General features: G+C 45.0%; 1 protein-coding gene across 1 annotated transcript in view; it reads right to left on the reverse strand.

The window, feature by feature from the left end:
- Positions 1–1962: 1962 nt before the first annotated feature.
- nhsa (Nance-Horan syndrome a (congenital cataracts and dental anomalies)) overlaps positions 1963–19534 on the reverse strand; it is a 49088-nt gene continuing 31516 nt past the window's right edge. Inside the window, exons 2-9 of the mRNA XM_041040873.1 lie at positions 12112–12264; positions 11110–11243; positions 10338–10400; positions 8220–8412; positions 6688–6819; positions 3250–6102; positions 2893–3016; positions 1963–2795 (exon numbers count right to left, since the gene is read on the reverse strand). Of these exons, the coding sequence (XP_040896807.1) occupies positions 2144–2795; positions 2893–3016; positions 3250–6102; positions 6688–6819; positions 8220–8412; positions 10338–10400; positions 11110–11243; positions 12112–12264 (4304 nt within the window). The 3' untranslated portion in view covers positions 1963–2143. The remainder of the gene's footprint in view (positions 2796–2892; positions 3017–3249; positions 6103–6687; positions 6820–8219; positions 8413–10337; positions 10401–11109; positions 11244–12111; positions 12265–19534) is intronic.

The raw sequence follows: 19534 nt of genomic DNA on the forward strand, positions 1-19534 counted from the left end.
GTTTTCAAGAACATTTGAGTCAAGTAAACAAGAATAGAAAAACAGTTCAATGCCACTAACGTGTACACGTTCTAGCCTTTGGCAGAAGCATCTACTCCACTTCTAAAGCGTACGCAGAGCGTGGATATTATTCAAAGGAGAGTCCGACGGCTCCACGTAAAGCTCTATAAATATCTCCAGGTATAGCAAGAGACTAATGAAACTTCACAAACATCACTTTATCAGTGCAAAAAAAAAAAAAAAAACGTGGAATGAAGGTTCACAGACATAATCCATTGTGTACCCTGTTATTTGTAATTGCATTAGTAATGGAGAATCACCATTAAGGCCAAAATTAATTTGATATTTACAGTGTACCAATAGTGAAGAACAGTCTTCCATATGGAAATATGGCTGCGCAGACTCCTCAGCTTTGCATGATGGCTGATAACCATCAGTTTACTTATAAAAAGATGGTGAAAACATGGGACCAAAAAAAAGAAAGAACACAGCTTCAGAGTGCCAGGGTTACAACGATAACCTCTCTTCTAGCTTATGACTGTTTTTGCCATCTTTTAATGACATCTAATGAGTTGCTTTCCTGTTTGTCTCTGCAACCAGTGTCTCAAATAAGATTTAAAATCGTCTCTTATAAACAGAATAAGTATTTGAATAAAACATGTTTAAAAATTCCAGCAATTCATTGCATATTTTCATTAAAAGACTTCAGTTTTAGTTTTTTTGAAGGTGTAAAACAAATCACGTGGGGGCTGTATGGAGATTTTCTGTGTCCGTTATAAAAATAAATATATTTAGATTATTCAGACACAGAAAATATGAGCGTTATATTTTTGATGGGGAATAAAACAGACCATCATCTGGTACAAAACAGCAGCAAATGCCACATAATCAAATCCAGAACCTTTTCTCTCCATCACAGACGATAACCTGGCTCCAAAGTTAACCCTACGTTCTCCATCAAAACTGAAACATCTCACAAAAACACTCAACTTGCTGAGGCCCAAAGCTGCTTTGTCACTTGCTGAGTAAAATACGGTTTATTTGATCCTCCTGAACACGTTCCACTCGCCTCTTTCAACAATTCGTAAACACACCAAGTCAGCAAACCAGAAATGACCATTATTACGTTTTTCTTCTTAAACATTTGACCTCCTTGTTCTCTTACAGCTCTCCAGTTTCACCACCCTCCAACTTTTTGATCACTTTTTCATCTCCCATGTTAACACCTGCTCCGTTCTTGTCTCCCAAGATTGTCAAGTTAGTGCTCGGCTCTGACATTTCCTGTCTCGCCTCTTATCACATCATGTTATTGCATGAGAATTTTAAAATGCTGTCACAGTACGCCTTCTTTGATATAATTTACTATGTGCTTTTAAAAAGGACCGGAGGAAAATATACAAACACATCACATGAAATGCAGTTTTCCATCAGTTCGAACAGATGCACTGAGGCGTCACATTGTTTTTTTCCGATGTTTCTCACACAGTGTTTGTCCTGATGTTCAGCTGGGGGGTATCAAAATAATTTTGGTATAACTGGTTTGAGGAAATGTACAAATTGTGTGTCTAATTGCATAGGTATTCACAGAATACATACAGTTAATACAATATATTTGTCTATTTCACAAGATATTGATAAAAAAATCAATTTCAGACAGTTTTTGTCAGCAGAACAGCAAAGATTAAACGTTATTATACTCTATGAGGGCTGAAGGAAGGGAGTCAGTTATATGGCTTATAACAAAATATGTTTAAGCCTGTTTTTCTGAAAATGTTTTGCCTATAATTTCTGGCCATAAATCATATTTTTCTAAAAAAAAAAAAGCAGAAGCTAAATATCCTTGTTCCCTGATTCTAACTATTTGTTTCATTAAGCAGTTTTTCTTTTTTAGAAATATTGTGCATATAAAATATTTTTGAAAACAGGTAAATGTTTTATTTAAAGTATCCACAGAAAAAAAGAATAGGAAACAGCTAAAAAAAAAAAAAAACCAGCCACAAACAGTTAATTTATTTTATTCTTTTTACCAAATGAACCTCATGGCTGCTCCTGCCCTCACCACATCTCATATATATTATAACTCTGGTCGATTTCTTTTCTCTGTAAACTAGCAAAATAATTTCATACCTTTTAACACTTCGTTCTACGTGGAGCCCTGTGATGAGCGGTCATCATGAGGACTTCCATCTGAGTTCTCTGTCTCACCCTCAGAAATGGCCTGCATGGGTGCTGAGTACAATCGGCTGCGCATGCCGTAGCGGCTGCTGTTGGCGGGCGGGGGGATCCTGGAGCGGCCCTGCCTGGAAGCAGCAGACGTGGGGAAGGATTTCGGGGAGAAGCCCTCAGCGTTGGCTCTGGGGTAGGGGCTGGAGAGCTGATCTGGTCCTGAATTGTGCTGCTGCTGTTGCACGGGGGAGGCAGGCTCCTCGGGCTGTCTGGGCAACTCCGTCACAGAATCTCCAGGAGATTTAGGAGCGATTGGGCTCTTGAGGATCTCTGTAGCCGACATGCGGTAGCTAGAGTCCGAGCGGCTGCCCTTTTTAAGCAGCAGCAGTTTGAACTCCTCGTTGGAGGTGCTGGACTTCTTGGCGTTCCTGTAGATGGGCCCAGGGACTCTCTGCAGGCCCGGTGGGGTCACAGCGGGGGAGGGCGACGCCAGTGAGATGGGGGAGCTCACAGTGCTGCCGGTGGCGCTGACCGCGCTGCTGGGTGGCGTGTTCCCTGATGCAGCACCGAGGCGGCTCCTCACACCTAACTCAGCGGAGTCCTTCCTACCCAACACTTTCCTTTTGGATCTGAGAATGAAGAAATGCACTTAAAGAATCTGTGTAAACACACACAGCACAAACACAAACACAAACAACGTGCCGTGCCACAGACTGTGAATAATACCTGTGAATCATCGCAAACAGATCCTCAGTGGTGCGAGTTTTGGTGGGAGACAGAAACACACTGTCGTCCTCTGGCCTTGGCTCGTCACTCAGCGGGGACACTGCACTGTCACTGGGTGTAGAGTCTGTTGACACAGATCAGTCAGCCTCTGGGTGCAGTGCATATACAGTATATTCTACACAAACCCTTTTTTCAGCATCCCTTATAAAGAAGCAGAAGTCAGCAGGCTGGGTAAGAACTCAAACAGGGTTCCCCAGCCTGTTTCACACCAGGGTCAGTACATCCACCCCAGTCAATCAGCCTCTATCAATGTCAAAATTCATTACATATATAACATGCATAAGGGTAATAAAATACCTTTGCTGAAGTAATCCTCTGTCTCCGCTGTGGACTCGTCCTTGCCGTCCTGAGAGGCACTTTCGGCTGAAACACCTGATGACTCGTACTCCTCTTCTCCGCAGCCGTCGTTACCAGTTGGACTCTCTTGCGGCGACTCTGATTGACCGTCAGTAGCAGGCACTTTATCAAGACTGTTGGATCTGTTGGGTGAGCTGTGCAGAACAGAGGGAGCAGAACCCATTGGTTCCTCAGGGGGCTCAGTTCTGTGCTGCTGTAATGGCTGTGACTGCGAGCTGCAGTCTCCAGAGCAGACGGGTGTTTCTACTGACTCTCTGCACGTCTCTCCCTCCTCACTTGTGGACGTCTCATGGATGTCCACCGACGGCTCTGACTGCAGTCTGCATGCTGCCATACTCTCTAAAGGAGCCTCTCTGTCCTGCTTGTTCCTCGTCTCGCTCTGACAAGCTGCTTCTCCACACGCGAGCTCTTCATTTGAGGTAAACACTGATTCAAACATCTCTGAGGATGTGTGATGATGATGATGATGATGAGAGTTGTATAACAGTGGACTGTTAAGCTCTAATGATTTACTACTTGAAAGTGTGCTTTTTAAGTTCACGGTGGGACATTTCAGTTTGGAAGCTGTTCTGTCCTCGTGACTTCCCTCGGTTTCCTTACTGACGGACCGGAGCTGTACGGAGTGCAGCACTGTGGGTGTGATGGACATGGAGTGAGCATTAAACACCTCTGAGTTAGTGGGTGCTGCAGCTTTGGCTGACCCTGCAGCTTTTTGTTTGTTTTGGTGAAGGGTCTGAATCTGGGTCCTGTAAGCTGAGGGTTTGTTGACAGTGTGAAGGGCACTTAAGTCGAGGTGGGAGGGAGGGATTATGGGCAGCTCCAGGTCTCTCTTCGAGGTGGCTCCATCCCTGCCGGACAGGGACTGAAGCGTCAGCGAGGAAAGAGACGACTTCCTCTCTGGGACTTTGGGCTTCCTCTTGCCGCTGGATGGTGACAGAGGCCCAGGAAAGAAGGTGGTGGGGAATGATGAGGTGGGGGTTTCTGACTGACTGGAGTAGCCACTGGATGGGCTGGCCAGGGCTGCCAGCTTCTCCGGAGAAGTTAGCTTAAACTCACCCTCCACTGACGGAAGCGATGGAGTGGTGGCTCTGGAGCCAGACTGGGAAGTCTGGGACTCCGAGCTTTCCTGCGACTTGATGCATTCGATAACAGTCGTACCTGTAGCTGTGCTGGAGTTCGACAAAGATCGGTAAGGATCGCTGGATTTTAAATCATTCAGCAGCCACAGGTCTGCGTAGTCCGACTGTACAACCCCCTCATCCTTAAATGAATGTGCATCTGTGGAGCTAAAAACACCTAGGTCAGGTAGATCGGCTGAGCCCTCCACCCCCCAGACCACAAGTGGCTCTCTGGAGAGTGAAGAGTTTTCTAAACGACCTGGAGAGCCAGGCAAAGCCAGCTGCAGGTTCCTCTCCTTGGAAGACAGTGGAAGTTGCTGCCCACACGTAATCTTTGGTTCTTTCTTGTCAGGGATGTTCCCCTCGCTGCATATTTTCCTTAAGGATGAGCTCCTCTTCGGCGGAGACGGCTTCACCTTTGGTTTTCTTAAAGAGAGGCAGCGTCTCCTCAGGGTCATGTGACCACTAAAGTCAGACAGGCCACAGTCAGAGCCAGAGGCTGCATAGTTGTAAGTGAAGCTTTTGCTGCCTTTCAGACCACAGTCAAAGTGCATGGAGGTGTAGTACCCTTCAGTGTCTACAGAGTAGTGTGAGACGGTGTCTGCCTTCTCCGACGGCGGTTTGTCAGAGTAGCTGCTCTCACAGGTGGCCATGCTGGTGAAGCTCGGGCAGCCCAGGCTGCTCTCGGCTTCTCTGCTCGGCTCAGGGCTGAAGTCCTGTGGGCGTGGGGGCTCAGGGTGGTGATAACTCCACTCCCGCTCAATGGGAGTGCTGACCCCTACTTCCTCTAATATGTCCATAGCTGTGGAGGAGAAGGAGCCTGCCCTCTGGGTCCTGAGGCCCTGGTAGTGGTCCAGCATGAATCCGGTGTGGTCATCGTTGGCGTGAATGGTAGCGTTTAGGGAGAGCTCAGAGTCACAGTGTGAGGAGCCGGTCAGCGGGGGAGAGGCGGCAGGGGGAATTGTTTCCGAGGTCTGTGAGGGGCAGGTGGAGCTACTCCCACTCCAGTTGCCGCTGGAAGACTGGTGGTCCTCCTTATGGTCCATCTGGCCTCCCAGCACCCCTGCAGCTGAAACGGAGTGGACAGGGCTACTGAAGGTGTCTGAACTGGATGAGATCTCACAGCTGCCCATGTCGGCCTTCCTGGGCAGCTGGGATCTGGTCCTCTCCATCCAGCTGCGCTCCGGACTCTCAGAGAGCTGCTTATACTTCAGGCCCAACTGGTGTTCAGACATGGCCTGGTCATCTGTGCTCTCTTCTTCATCCTTCAGAATCAACTCCCCGGGTCCAGACAGGAAGTGGTCAGTGCCGAAGGGGGAAAGCTCCTCCTCATCATCGCTGTCATTATGCCCGTCGTTCATCATCCGGCTCCCGTCTCGGGGCAGACTCCTGGAGCGCAGACGTGCACCCACCGAGGCAGTGAACATGGCGTCAGAGCTGTCCGGCAGTGAGGAGATGTTGCCTGCAGAGTGAGAGAGGGAGACGGAGACTCCCTGGACTCTCTGGGCCCTGATCCTCCTCCGAGATGGTGCTCCTGAGATCAGAAAGTCTTCTGTCTGGCAACCTGAGTCTCTGGTGCTGAGATGGCTGGCCAGCTCCTCGTTGGAGGGCGTGATATCTGGACTGGCATGAACTATCACTGTCCGCTCTCTGGAACCTGGAGAGTCATCCGAGTCTGGGAGAAGAAAGGGTACAAGAATGCGAGGCATTAGAAAATGGAATTAAACTAAAAAACTGAGATCAGACGATGATGAACACTTTATTAATTTTTATGCACAAAAATCCTTAGTTTTATAAGGTTTAAGGCACTCGTCATTAATCATTCCCTACACCTCTCTGCTCATTTCCTGTCATCGCTGTGCTGTTGACTGTCTAATAAAAGCATGACATTCCCCAAAATACCTTGAAAACAGAACAAAGCAACACTAAAAATATGCCTCCAATCACAAGGTGATGTCTGTCATATTTATGTTAATATATTATATAGCTGATCTCTTAGGTTACTCATGTCGGATATATTTTAACACATAATGGCTTTGAATTACTTTGTAAAGCACATTTGTTTTCCCAGTGACAGAATGTCATAACATATGATTTAGACTTAATACTAAGCCATGTTTCTCAAAGTGAAATCAAAGATTATGTCAGAAATTACAGTAAATAATATAAACATTACCTTTATTACAGCAGCAGCTTAAATTCACCTTCAGATATCAGGTGTGTTTGTGACTGACAGGCAGAATCAGATTAAGCAACATACCTAAATCCTGCTGCACCTGTCTGGGAACGCCAGCGACAGTCCTCCGTCTCCTCAGCTTCCTCCTCCTCTGAAGCACAGACTGCGAGTGAACGAGCGAGCAGCGCACACTAGCATCTCTGTCAAAGCCGACCCCTGCAACGGAGACGGGACATGTGAGGAATCTTTGTTTAGTGGCAACTGCAGCGATTCCTTCTTTAACTCTGACGCTGTGAGAGTTAAAGAGAAATGTGTTTCAATCAGCTGAACTAAATTAAACATTCTACTAAAATAGCAGTCAGCAGTGGAGGACAACTACCTGATGGAGCTCAAAGCCACAGTAAAACAAACTCCCTGTCTGAATATGGAGTTACTGACTTCTTGGTCTAACTTGTCAGACTAGGAAAAGTAAAGAAATCAAAAGAATGTAGTTGACCCTTATCAAACACATGAAAAAAAAAACAGTCACAAGACATAAACAATAAAGTCAACATGTTGATGCTTTTACAAACCAAAGGGAAAATCCTGCTGTGACGGTTTCTGTCTCTGGTTTCTTTTTGTGTTTCCTCTTTGTTTTCCTGCCTCTCCCTCACCATACATTATGACTATCATGTGATAGCAGGTCAGGCTTTTCAGCACCATAGCAATTACTGGACTTTGCTTACAATGTGCATTTTTTTGTCCTCAACTGTCTCTGACTCAGCCAGTGTTGGCGTATAACTCTCCCTTTGAGTCAATGTGAGCAAATAACATCGGGCAGGCCTTTTCAACAATCTGGACAGAACTAATTAGCATTCATGTCACAGCAACCTGCCTCTTTGCAACAGCAGGCACAAAGCACAAAAGCACGAGAATGAAAGTTAACAGGGCCCAAAGCATGACTTGCACATTGACACTGATTTTCAGTAGACAAATTAATGCCTCTGATAATGATGACATTTAACAATTAACTAATTTTTTTTTTTGTATTGCAACAGGTGTTGTAACATAACAACTGTTGATGTTAATTAGCAGTGCTAACACGGTGCTAACAGAAAGTGTGCAGAAATCTGTTGAACACTGGCATATACTGTACACTGAACAACAGTACGTGTTACAGTATGTTTGGCAAATGTGGCTTTTTTCTAAAAGATACACGAGAAGATCAAAACCATTCTGTGTCTGTTAAATATGACTAGCTAGGAAAACGTTAGCTTACCTTAGCATAAAGACATGAAATGATGGGGGGCGGGCACCTAGCCTAGCTCTGTCAAATATAATGTGTTAGTTAATGGGTTTTAGAGTTAGGTAGGGGGCTGGGCACTATGACTGGAATCAGTATCACAATTTTAAAGGTATAGTTCATTGGGAAATATGCTTATTCGTTTCTTGCTAATAGTTAGACCAGAAGATTGATACCACTCATGGCTGTATGCTGACCATTGAACTAGAGTCAGGAGATGATTAGCTTAACTTAGCTTAGCATAAAAAGCAAAAAAGCTAGCATTGCTGATGGAGAACATGTACACAACACATTCAGAAACACATTCAGAAAACATTAAGTGCTTCAAGTTTACCGGTCACATTAATGGGGATGACACATGAGGTGATGACTTGGGAACTGCTTTTCATTCTTTCCTCTGGGGTTGGCAGCGGCAAGGCTTTAGACCAGTTAGTCTGCTTGTCCAGGGTGGAGGGGATGTTAGGGATGGGAAACTTAGACCGGTGACCTAGAGCCACCCCGTCAGTGTCAGGGTCAGGGGGCGCAGCCTGCAACAGATGGATATTTGCATGGTTAGGGTGTTGAGGTTAGGTGGCATTACATGGGAAATGGCACAGCAGAGTTAAAAAAGAAAAAAAAAGAGAGATAAAACTCAGCTTCAGAGAGCGAAATGTGTAGAGTACAGTGATTAAAATCAGGGACTGCACTGGTGCTGTCAAAAACTGTTTATCTGGGAAAGAGCTAATGGCTAGAAGAAGAGATTAGTTTCTTATTAATCTGCAGCAAAGACTGCTTACTGTCTGAGCAGAGGTAAATCAATAAACAGGCCCTTCCAGCAGCTGAGTTTCATGTTGGAGAGTGTTGGAGTGCAGAGAAAACTCATTAAAGTAATGGAAATACAAAACATGCTTTAGTGAGAGAGAATGGAAAGAATCAGAGAATCTAATCAGTAGGTTTCATGCAAAATTTCTACGTAGGAAAAGTTCTGAATTACAACATGTTCAAATCAGAAAATATTGTTATACCTGAAAAAAAAAAAAGAACAGCACTGACTACCTGACTGTATCCAAGACTGCAAATATGTCAGACCAGTCAGAGGTTTGGAACACACTGTGAAGCATATGTTAAATCCTAAGTCTAAGTCTCCTTCACACAACAACCGCAGCACAGGACAGAAATGTGACAAACGGTGTAAACAGTCATTTTCAGTCCTAACGTGCCACTTTGGAAACTCTTAGCTCATGCTCTGACAATCTGTGGCACCTATGCGAGTCTCCTGCATAATAATGAGTCTCTGGAAACATTAGAGAGGAAATACTTCACAGCAGCATTCCTCCGAGTTTCAGTATCAATCACCGCACAGTCCTCCCCTCAGACTACCCCACAACTCCACATCCTTTTTCCATGGGCCTCCTCGGACTCTCATACTTGAATACAGTAGATCCCCTATAACTTGTACCTCCATGCTAAATGAATTAAGTCTATTAAATTCTTACCTTGAGATTCCTACAGAGAGGCACATGTGAAACTGGGACTGATTCTCAGGCTCAACTGGTTCCCACCTCCACAACTCGACAACCTCCCACCCCCATTTAAAGCCAGCTCTCAAGCCTTTGTGCTCTCTGTTCCCAGCAGACCAATGAGACCCTGACAAAACCCCGGCCACAAAAGAAAACCGTTTCCTTGGAAACTTCTCCCAAGTAGTAGTAGAAAAAAAAAAGAAGAAATCAAAGGGAGACCATTTACAGCTTATTTGTTTCAAAAACAGAAAGGCGGTTTTAGGAGGAAGGATGAGCGAGACGAAAGAGTGAAGGAAAGAGACGGTGACGGACAGGGAAGAAGAGTGGACACACACTGGGTGAGAGGGGGAAAAAAAGGAGTGGCAGTGTTTGGTGTTTGCCCCTGTCCACGGGCTCGTTTCTTTCTCACAGTGGGCATCAAAGACGATATATTTGGTGAGCGCAGAGAGAGAAACATGAGGCTGTCAGCTCTTTCGGGGATGGGTGTACTGGGGAAACCGCAGCACAGAGGAATCATGGGTAATCACAGGCGCAAGCTTCGAGAAGTCGACCCTATCATTAGAGAAACCCAGGCTGCTGGGCGGCTGTGACTGTGGCCCTCACATACACATTCCTCACATACTGCAAGCTCAAAGCCCGGCCCCTCACATGAACCCCAACAACAACCGTCTCAGGCGTAAATGTATGATGTGTCGCCGTCGATGAAACTTTAAAGTGGTGCTCTTGTTGTGTTTCACAGCAAACTATTTCCCCATTTTACTAACTGGGTGGAGCAGGACACTACCACTGCCAGAGAAAACTGTATTCAGTAGGCATGCATTAAAAAAAGGATTTGTTATGTAAATTAGAAGGAGTCAGACAAACAAGAACAGGTAAGGAGTTGTGAAATACAGTGTTAGAAGGAGAACGTAGGAACCAGGGAGGGAGGGAGGGAGGAAGGAAGGGACCAATACCTTTCTGCTCCAGGGAGAGAAGCGGCAACATTCGGTAGGGGAGGAGGAGCGGGTGGATTCAAACTGAATTACAGGGCGAAAACAAACAAAAAAAAAAGAAGGACAACAAAAACACATGACAGGAATGAACATGGAGGTATTCGACATGAACAAATACATCAACAAAACAGACAACAATGCATGGGTAAACCTGGCGAGGAAGAGAATGTAAACTGAAATTATTTTTGAGGCAGGGCAGGTTGATGGCTTTGGGAAAAAAAAAAACTTTCTTTAGAGACTGAAGCTACATTTAGCTTTAGGTGATGAAAAGTGAATATAACTTCAAGTTTAAACAACCTGCTGTGCACAGGCAACATGAAACACACTCCAAACACAGTCCACCTTTACCTGTGTTTGTGTCAACTGTGCTGCTGCGTCTCTAAAATGTCTCTCTGGCTGCTTGTGGGGAAGAAACGTGAATTTACCTTCTGAAGTACATCAAACATCTCTGCATAACAGTAAATGCATGTAGCATTTAAAAAAATATTCAAGATGCTCAATACTTAATGCAGTGAATCCAAGTACACAGTTGAAACAGAAACAGAATCAAAGGAGAAACTGTGTAAAATGTTGTTATATAGTTTAATAATAATTTAATATGGCCACAAAAAGAAGATTCACTTTGACCTTTGATCTTCTGCTGTATTCACTGGCTCCCTGACTTCCTAAAAATCAGATTAAAATGTACAAATCAAGTAGAAAAGCTGTTAGGATCAGATGTTAGTGTCCTCACCGTCGTCAGATTTGTGCTCCCCTGTCCTTGTCTCTGGATGACGTGAGGGGAGGGGTACATGGGCATCGGGGGCACGGCCGAGATCGAGATGGTAACCCTCCGCTCCCTGCTGCCCGATCCTCTCTTCTGATGACCTACAACAAACAAGTCACGTAAAACACTGAGGACATGCTGTGTGCGACTTCCCTATATCCACACACACACATAACATAAATTGAAACAGGTCCAGTGTCTCCGTAAAGGTCCACATTTTTCTGAAACAATATCCCCATAGACAGGAGAAACAATTAAAGCAACCAATAACTTTCAGTGTTTAAATGAGTATGTCGGTTTAGACTTAAGACAAACTACTTTCCTTTAACCTCAGATTTAGACAAACAAGGAAACCCAGGGCAGAAATGAAATGGGTGGAGACATTATAATACAAAGCCATTAGTACAACGGGCCTGCAATAAATATTGCATTTGTCAAGCTTTTAATGTGAAGTCATTAAGTCAGAGAGGCAGTGAATTAATTTTATTGTCTGTGTAGTTAGCAGTGGCACATTTTCACACAACGCACTCAACAACAACCACACAAACTATCACCGGAGTAATTACCAAACATGATTGACTGCAGCTGTACTGGTCTGCACAGGTGTGTTTATATTATTCACCACCGCAGCAAAAGAACATTTACCATATATGACGTCTAATGCCTCGAGTCACACTCCTCTGACAACCAGGCTGCGGTTTCAAAATACACCCACTAGAGGGCAGAACGGCACCAGTGACAGAACATACAACAACACGCAGACCTTTTTTGTGGAAATGTATCCCAGAAGTGTCTTATTATATGATGTAAGACACAAAGTAAATAGTAAAAAATGTTTAAATGTGTAGTGTTGTAGTTAAATGACATTAAAAATAAAAACACAGAGGTGCATGAATTGGGGATGACAGAGTAAAACAGCTGCTCGTCCGTGTTGTGGTCAGAGGGTCTGAGTGGTGCTGAGGGCCTCACCTTGGTGCAGGGCCCACAGGCTGAGGTTGGCTTGCCTGTGGAGCTCTTCTACACATGCTGGCCGCGTGGCAGGGTGGAAAACGTTCCTCTGCTGGTGCCAGGGAGCTTGGTAATGTTTCGTCAGCTTACTCTCCACATCCAGGTTCGACACCGCTGCCAGAGAGAGAGAGAGAGAGAGAGAGAGAGAGAGAGAGAGAGAGAGAGAGAGAGAGAGAGAGAGAGAGAGAGAGAGAGAGAGAGAGAGAGAGACGGAGCTGGTCAGACAACAAATAAATCCTGCTGACGTGAAACAGATAAACACTGAAAATCTATAACATGCCAGTGTAATGCAATTACCCAGCTTCTGTTCCGGGAGAACAGTCACAAACTCAGCTCACATTACCACTTCAAGAACTTTCCTTTCTTGATAACCAAGGTATGGCACATGTTAGCAGATCTACTGCAAACACTGTGTGTGACAAGACTTCTAATGGAAAAGCAACTGGCTTTTGTCACATGGGGCAGCCTGCTGAGCTCCTGGTAAGACAATCTTTAAATTTCCACATTGCCGCAATTTGCCATATTTGCGGTAATATACCAGTTAACCTCATTAAGGTGAAGTCCGCAGACGTGTGTAACTAATGAGCTTTCCATTTCTGCGACTGCACGGTGCCACGGCAGCAGCTGAAGGCTCAGGTATAAAGCACTGACTCTTATTAGAAGCTGCACCCTGAGAAAGAAGAGCGAGATAATCAGGTCCAGTGTTAGCAGGACAATAGCCTGTTTACTAATGCAATGCTGCTACCTGCAGCTAAACAATAGGCATTAATGTAACCTGATACGGTGACTTCCATCCTCTAAACACTGACCAGCGCCTGAACTAATGTCACTGCTCCCCCTCACACCTCCTCAGCTTACAGAGATGGAGACGCTCAGCTCTCAAATTACACATAATGCACACAGAGGCTGAGAGGGAAAGTTTGAGTTTAAAAGGAGCCGTTTAGTATTTATGCTGTTGCCGGTTTGGGGCGTTGACAGCTTGAAATGAAAGCATGAGTGATTTATACAGTAATGATAGAGTATGTATGCGCAATAAATAATCTTAACATTAAAGAATGCTCATTAATGCTCGTGTTGACACACGGAACACCTCCCCCTCCCCTAAAACAACAACAAAACACTTTCTCTTCACAACAGCCGTCAGATAATAAACTGTACGAACAACGATTCAGTCAGACACAGGTGTGAGATCACATCTTACACATCTGTAGGAGAATCTCAGGAATATCCTGAGGAGTAACACACATCTGCCAGTCCTCTCCTACCTGGCCGACATTTCTGAACTTGTCTTTGACCTGGAAGCTTCTCTGAAACACACTCTGACCTCCACGTCCGCTGAGAGGCAGCTTTGGCTGAGCACGCTCCATGTTTACTCTGTAGTCCAGCCAGAAGCTAATTTTAGTCTCTTTCACTCAAAGACGAAGCAGTTCAACTCACAATCACAGCTACCAAAGGTCAGCATCGCACTGAATCTCAGGGCTGTTACATATGCTATGTGATTTTCTAGCAGCGTGACTTCTGCGAAGTCTCTGACAGGTCCTTTCCAAGAAACATGGGGGCATGCATGAGGTCCCCAGGAGAGGCAGTGTGTTTATAGAGACATCTTGACATTTTCCATAAAACTCCCCAGAGTGATCTAAAAGCCGTCTGCTGTGACCCTGTCGACCTGAAAACAAGCTCTGTGCAGTGTCTTCTCCTCAGCTGTAGATGCTGGAGGTGAACTCATCCAGGAGCAGACTAACATTTGGGAAGCGGCGCTGCTTCTCTTGATGGGGAACTTCTGAACTGAACTGCATTTAAGAGACCGATGAGCAGTTTGAGCCTGCTACGTCATTAGCACACACGAGAGGTGGTTTCAGTCTTCTTAGCAAAAACACAACTCAACAAAACACCCACAATATTTCAAACAACACGGCAAACCATGATGCATGATGTGGTGAAATCTTAGAGAGTAACTGGTGATGTGTTGGGGAGATGTGAGCCCTCCGACGCTGTTTGTCAGCCTCTCTCCTCCCTGCCTCCCTGCTGAGATATGACCCTGCTGGCCCTGCTGTGACACCCTCAAGGTCTCCAGCACACTGAAAAACCCATTTGACAACAACAACAACAACTAGGACACAGTCTGTGCTCTCTATGCCCGACTCCATTCAACTTTTGCCTGTTTTTATCTTCCCCTGGCTAAAAAACACATCAGTACTTCCTTTCACCTTGCTCAGTGAAACCTCTGACTTTTAGTTAAGTGAGTCCGTGCTTGTACAACAAAGCATTAGTGCGCGAGGGGCCTTTAAAGATGTTTTCACAGTGACAGAAGTCCATATGGGGAAACCCTTTAAAGGGAGAGGGGTGGTCAGCTGTTACCCCAAACGAGGCCAAAGAAAACACATCAGGCCTCAGTCATCTCATTGACCTCTCGGCAGCTTTCTCTTTCTTTCACAGCCAGGCTGAGTGATCTTCAGCGTGGCCGCACTGAGAACAAATGAGCCACATGGCCTCGGGTGAGAAGGAAAACAAGACTTTTTTGGAGAAACTTCAGGGCAGTCTGACGCTTTTCTTTTGAGTTGCAAACAGGGAAGTCTCTATTCTCCTTCTTCCTTACTTATTTTCACAATGAATCATCCTGTGAACTTTCCTGCTGAGGTGAAATCACCCTGACACAGCCTATCAATCTCTCCTCCTCCTCCTCCTCCTCATCTGCAGCAGGATCATCCCCCCAACAACCTCACCACTATCAGCCCTGCCAGCAGCCCTGCAGGCCAGGGGAAGGGGGGGATGTAAGCCTGCATCCTCAGACTGCCTCTGCCTTGTAATTTACTCAGCATTGGCCCAGACAAGAGCCAAGCCAAACCCCCTCACACCTACACTCACACTCTCGCACACCTACAATTTGCCAGTGGCCTGGGAAAACACAGCCACAGATGCCAGTTATTAGGTCAAACTTAGGTAAGAAAAAACTTTTTTTCCTGGATTTCACGCAGACAGATGAACTTACACAGTGCAGAGTCAACTATGTGTACAACCTGACCTGACTCTGATCAAAGAAACTAAGTGGGAACAAAAGTCTGAAGCTTTGGCTCAATACTGAAGAGAGAGAGCACAGCAACAACAGGGTGTCATAGCAGTTCGGTTTTATTCACGCTCTGTGAGACAGGTTAAACTAAGCAAGCAAAAACATTCAAGCAAATGCCTCCAACACCAGCCGAGGAGCCGAACTCTTTCATCTCATCGTCTCTTACATCTTGTGACAACGCTCAAACAAAGCGCTGGCATGTTTCTCTAACCGCTGAAGCAGCTCGTTCTGCATGCACAGCAAAAAAAAAAAAAAAAAGAAGAAGGACGTACATGCAGCTCAATTAAAGCCCCAGTAAATTATACAGTACCTTGGGATGTGAATGTGAGACAGCATCCTAGAGCCATGACAGAGCGGTGTGGTTTTAACTCTGAGACATTAAATCAGTCAGTGTCTCTCCCTCGTTCACCTCAACTGTCTCTACATGTCCCTCATGTCTTTACAGCGACGTCCCTCAGTTCCACTGCCACACTGACCTACGGCTCCACCGGAACATCTGCTCACACTCCTCCCCCACGTCCCCCCTTCCCCACCCAGTGCTGGGTACAGATGGTGCAGCCAGGCCCTGACTTGGGCTAAACTAATCTGTTTATGGTCTGCTACAGGAGAGTCTGAGTGTTAATCCAAACCGCTGAAACAACACTGACCGCTTAACCCACAATGGAGGATCACGGAGGGTGTAGAGGAATGCCGAAGGATGAGCAGGACAGAGGATACTCGTCTCATTTCCTCAAATATTATGTCATTCAAGTACCAATGTGTCATTGTGATTCAGTCTTTGGGTCAAGAATTCATGTGCTCTGAACAACATAACAATACAAATCCAGTATTGTGCTGTACACGAAATAAGACGAGGTTGTAAACAAAACAGCCTGCGTCACTCAAATCATTCAACAATGACACTGAGAACAAACATCTGCAGCATCGTTTTCAGATGAGGAGCCTCATGCATTTCATTAGCAGCACAACAGCAAACGACAGAATGAATGCTACTCACCTGACTCAAGCAACAAACGGCGTGAACACAGACACTAATCACATTTCAGAGAGGACTATTAGTCAGTAGTCACTGATGAAAGCCTGGCCCCCGAACAAACAATGCTGCTGTTCCGCTGAGTGCTGGCTGCTGGAGAAAGTCTCTCTGAGGTCTGATTAGTAAAACACAAAGAGGAGAGTCCCAGTGCCAGTAGGCACAGAATAATACCCGTCTCCCCGGTAATCCTCTCTGAGCCCACATCCTCCCAGCTGATCACTGCTGCTGCTGACCCACTACAGCAGGTGGAGCACAAGATTGTTTATATTCAGTAAGGAGACAACGCTAAAGCTTGAAGCCCCGCTGAGATGTTCCACCGAAGGAAAGAAAACCGAAAGGAATCTGCACGACAGCTAGGTCCGGGATGCAAGTGGCTGAAATGTCGAAATGATAATGATAACGTCGACGAGCAAGCACATGTGTAACCAGTGAAAACAGTTGTACAATGTGTTCTGTGGGTCTGAGGAGAGCTTTCTACAGTCTGGAAATATGATAGTATTGTGTAATGAATTGTGGGAAGTACAGGATGAATGTGTGATGAATACATGGTGCTAAAAGTCAGGAAAGTCTTGACATCCGCAGCTTTTCAGTCCCCAACCAACTTATATTCAATCTGCAATCATGTAAAATGTTGTAGAAAAACATTTGAGAAGCAAGACCCAACAAATATTTGGCATTTTGTAGTGAAAGACTTAATCAATAATAACTGTTGCTTAATTATTATGTAGAAAAAAACAAAAACAAAAATAATGGCTAATAATTCAGAATCTTTTCTTTCTTAAAAGTCATTAAGGACAAATACTCGTCTCCGGCAATTTATTGACATTTTGAGGACAAATTAAAATGTGCTGATTGTGCTCATTTTATCAGAGTGTATCATTCATATCTTAGCATGCAAAGGCACCAGGACTCTTCCCTTCCCTTCTCTCTCTCTTCCTGCGTGTTTATCCCACCCCACCTATTTAGATGGGCTCTCCCTCACCTCACCTGGAGCTTTGATGTGGGATAGCAGGTGGGCCTCGTGACCTCTGCTTGGAATGTGATGCTGGGAACCGGGAGGCCTGTTGGGGGGGGGGGCTAAATGAGCCATTGTTGCTGCTCTCAGCTGCCTGCAGGTACCACAGCAAAGGGCTGCTAAGCTGTAATCAAACCAGTTTGCTTCCTGAAGTTCTTTACTGTCCCTCAGTCAGTTAATTACCTGGCTGAGAAATGAAAAATAGGCTTATCATGACAGCTGATTTCTATTTATAGGCTTGTAAACCGTTCTGTTTAATTAAATCTTTAGTTGGACACAGTGAAATTTAACATAAGAGTATGACATCACCAGTGGAGGAAAACTGATGCAGGTGTGTGAAACTGCTCTTGTTTAATTGCAGTGCACTAAAGTCCGCTTGTATTTCCTGACTTGAGGTCAGGACGTCAGCACGCGCTGGCAGTGCCGCGAGCCCACACACGAAAACTCGTCTGGTGGTGAAATTAAATCGTAGCTAGTGATTCAGGAGACGTTGCTCTACGCTCAGATTCTGGATCAGAGCCTGGACCGCCAAACTGTCTGTCTGCTTATGTGCTGGGAGGTACAGCAAGGGTGGAAATGAAGAAGGAGCTGATGGGGAAATCCCATCAGATATCAGACTTTCCATTGTAAAAAAAAACAAACACAACATTCTGCTGATGGCAAATAATGAGATACAAGGGCTCCGTGTTACCCTATAGAGAGCGACTACAGTATCTGAAACAACATGGTAATGCACCAACACAGTGGGCTCCATATAAATAGTTTGGGTAGACAGAAAATATATTTCAGCAACAGGAAAATAATCTCAAACCCACATCACTTAAAACTTGAACCTCAAAGCTTCCCGCTTGTGACACGCTCCCCAACACAGCTATAAAATTTCTGATGTTTATTCATTTCCTAAACACACACACACACAGTGCTTAAACCGCTCTGACGAAGAATTATTTTGGATAATATCTGAAACCACGCTGCTGCACATTGGACATTTCCTGACACTGAAATCCTCCCGAAGATCACCCAGCGTTCAGAGCCGTAGAAGAGAAGTGGTGTACGACCGAGGCCTGTTTTCTCAGCTGCTTCATATTACCACTACAAAGTCCAACAGCAGGCTGCGGTGACTTTGAAATACTTTCCATTTTGAAACCTCCAGAGTGGTACATATCGCAGGGCAGGCTGGATGCCAACAAGAAGATCTCTTACTCTGAGGAGAGAGTGGGTTTTTTTTTGGGGGGGGGGGGGGGGATGTGTTACGATGCCTGACGTTTCCTTTGTAAAGATTTTACAGCATGTGGAGTGTTCATGAGAGTGTGTGGTGTGTTTTATAGCACAGTAATGAGCAGGCAATTTTGTTAGAGCGTCACAACACATTTCTGTGACACTGAACTTGGCCGTGTTTCTGAGCAAAGGACAAGAGTCCTGAGTCACTGATGTGCAGTGTGAAAGGGGCTACTCTTAGTGAGGAACCTACAAATAATTATCCCAGACCCTACATTTCCCTTTAGCTCTACAGAACAACAACAATGTTCAGTGCAACAGCTCTGATAAACCTGTCGCACGCTGCCTGCCCTGCACCAAACCATAGACAAAGTTAGCATTTAGCTAGTGAACATGCCACAGCATTTAGCAGATAAAGATCCAGATATTTTCCTGAGGAGTGAATATGAGTCTTACACATTGTGCGATGTGTCCAGAAACACAACTCCAACTTAATACTAACGTTGCTCTGCGTCTACTCTGTGTGTAAACAGGCATGTTAGCTTACACGTTCACCGTAGCAACTTTATAAGGTGATTATATGTCACCGTTGAGTTTACCGCTCGTTTCACTGCCCTCCAGTGACCAATAAAATCATTTATTGCTACTTTAACATAAAATTGAAAATTAGCACCCACACGAAGACAGTGATTAAATGTCTACAAATTCATGCATATGGACTTATTTTCACAACTAGCCAAGAGTTAGCAAAGTACTAAGGACAAAGCTAAGTACAATTCTGAAATCTGACCCTGCTGTTTAAACAGCTTTTCCTCCCACGATACATTAATTCCCAGAGCTGGTGGAGGTTACACAGGTAATAAAAAGCAGACTGAATAAATAAAAAAATGTTGCTAAAGAATTGCAGCAGTTAGTATCAGCCTCCACGCGTTCAGGGAGAACTGAGTTCTTGCAGTTATGCAATGCAATTAATCATAAGTCACAGTGAACAGCTCAAACAGGAAAAGTGGGAGTCTCCGCAGAAATTCCCAGTTTGCTGTAATTAAATCTT

Source organism: Toxotes jaculatrix, chromosome 6 (genome assembly GCF_017976425.1).
Source record: "Toxotes jaculatrix isolate fToxJac2 chromosome 6, fToxJac2.pri, whole genome shotgun sequence".
NCBI lineage: Eukaryota > Metazoa > Chordata > Actinopteri > Toxotidae > Toxotes > Toxotes jaculatrix.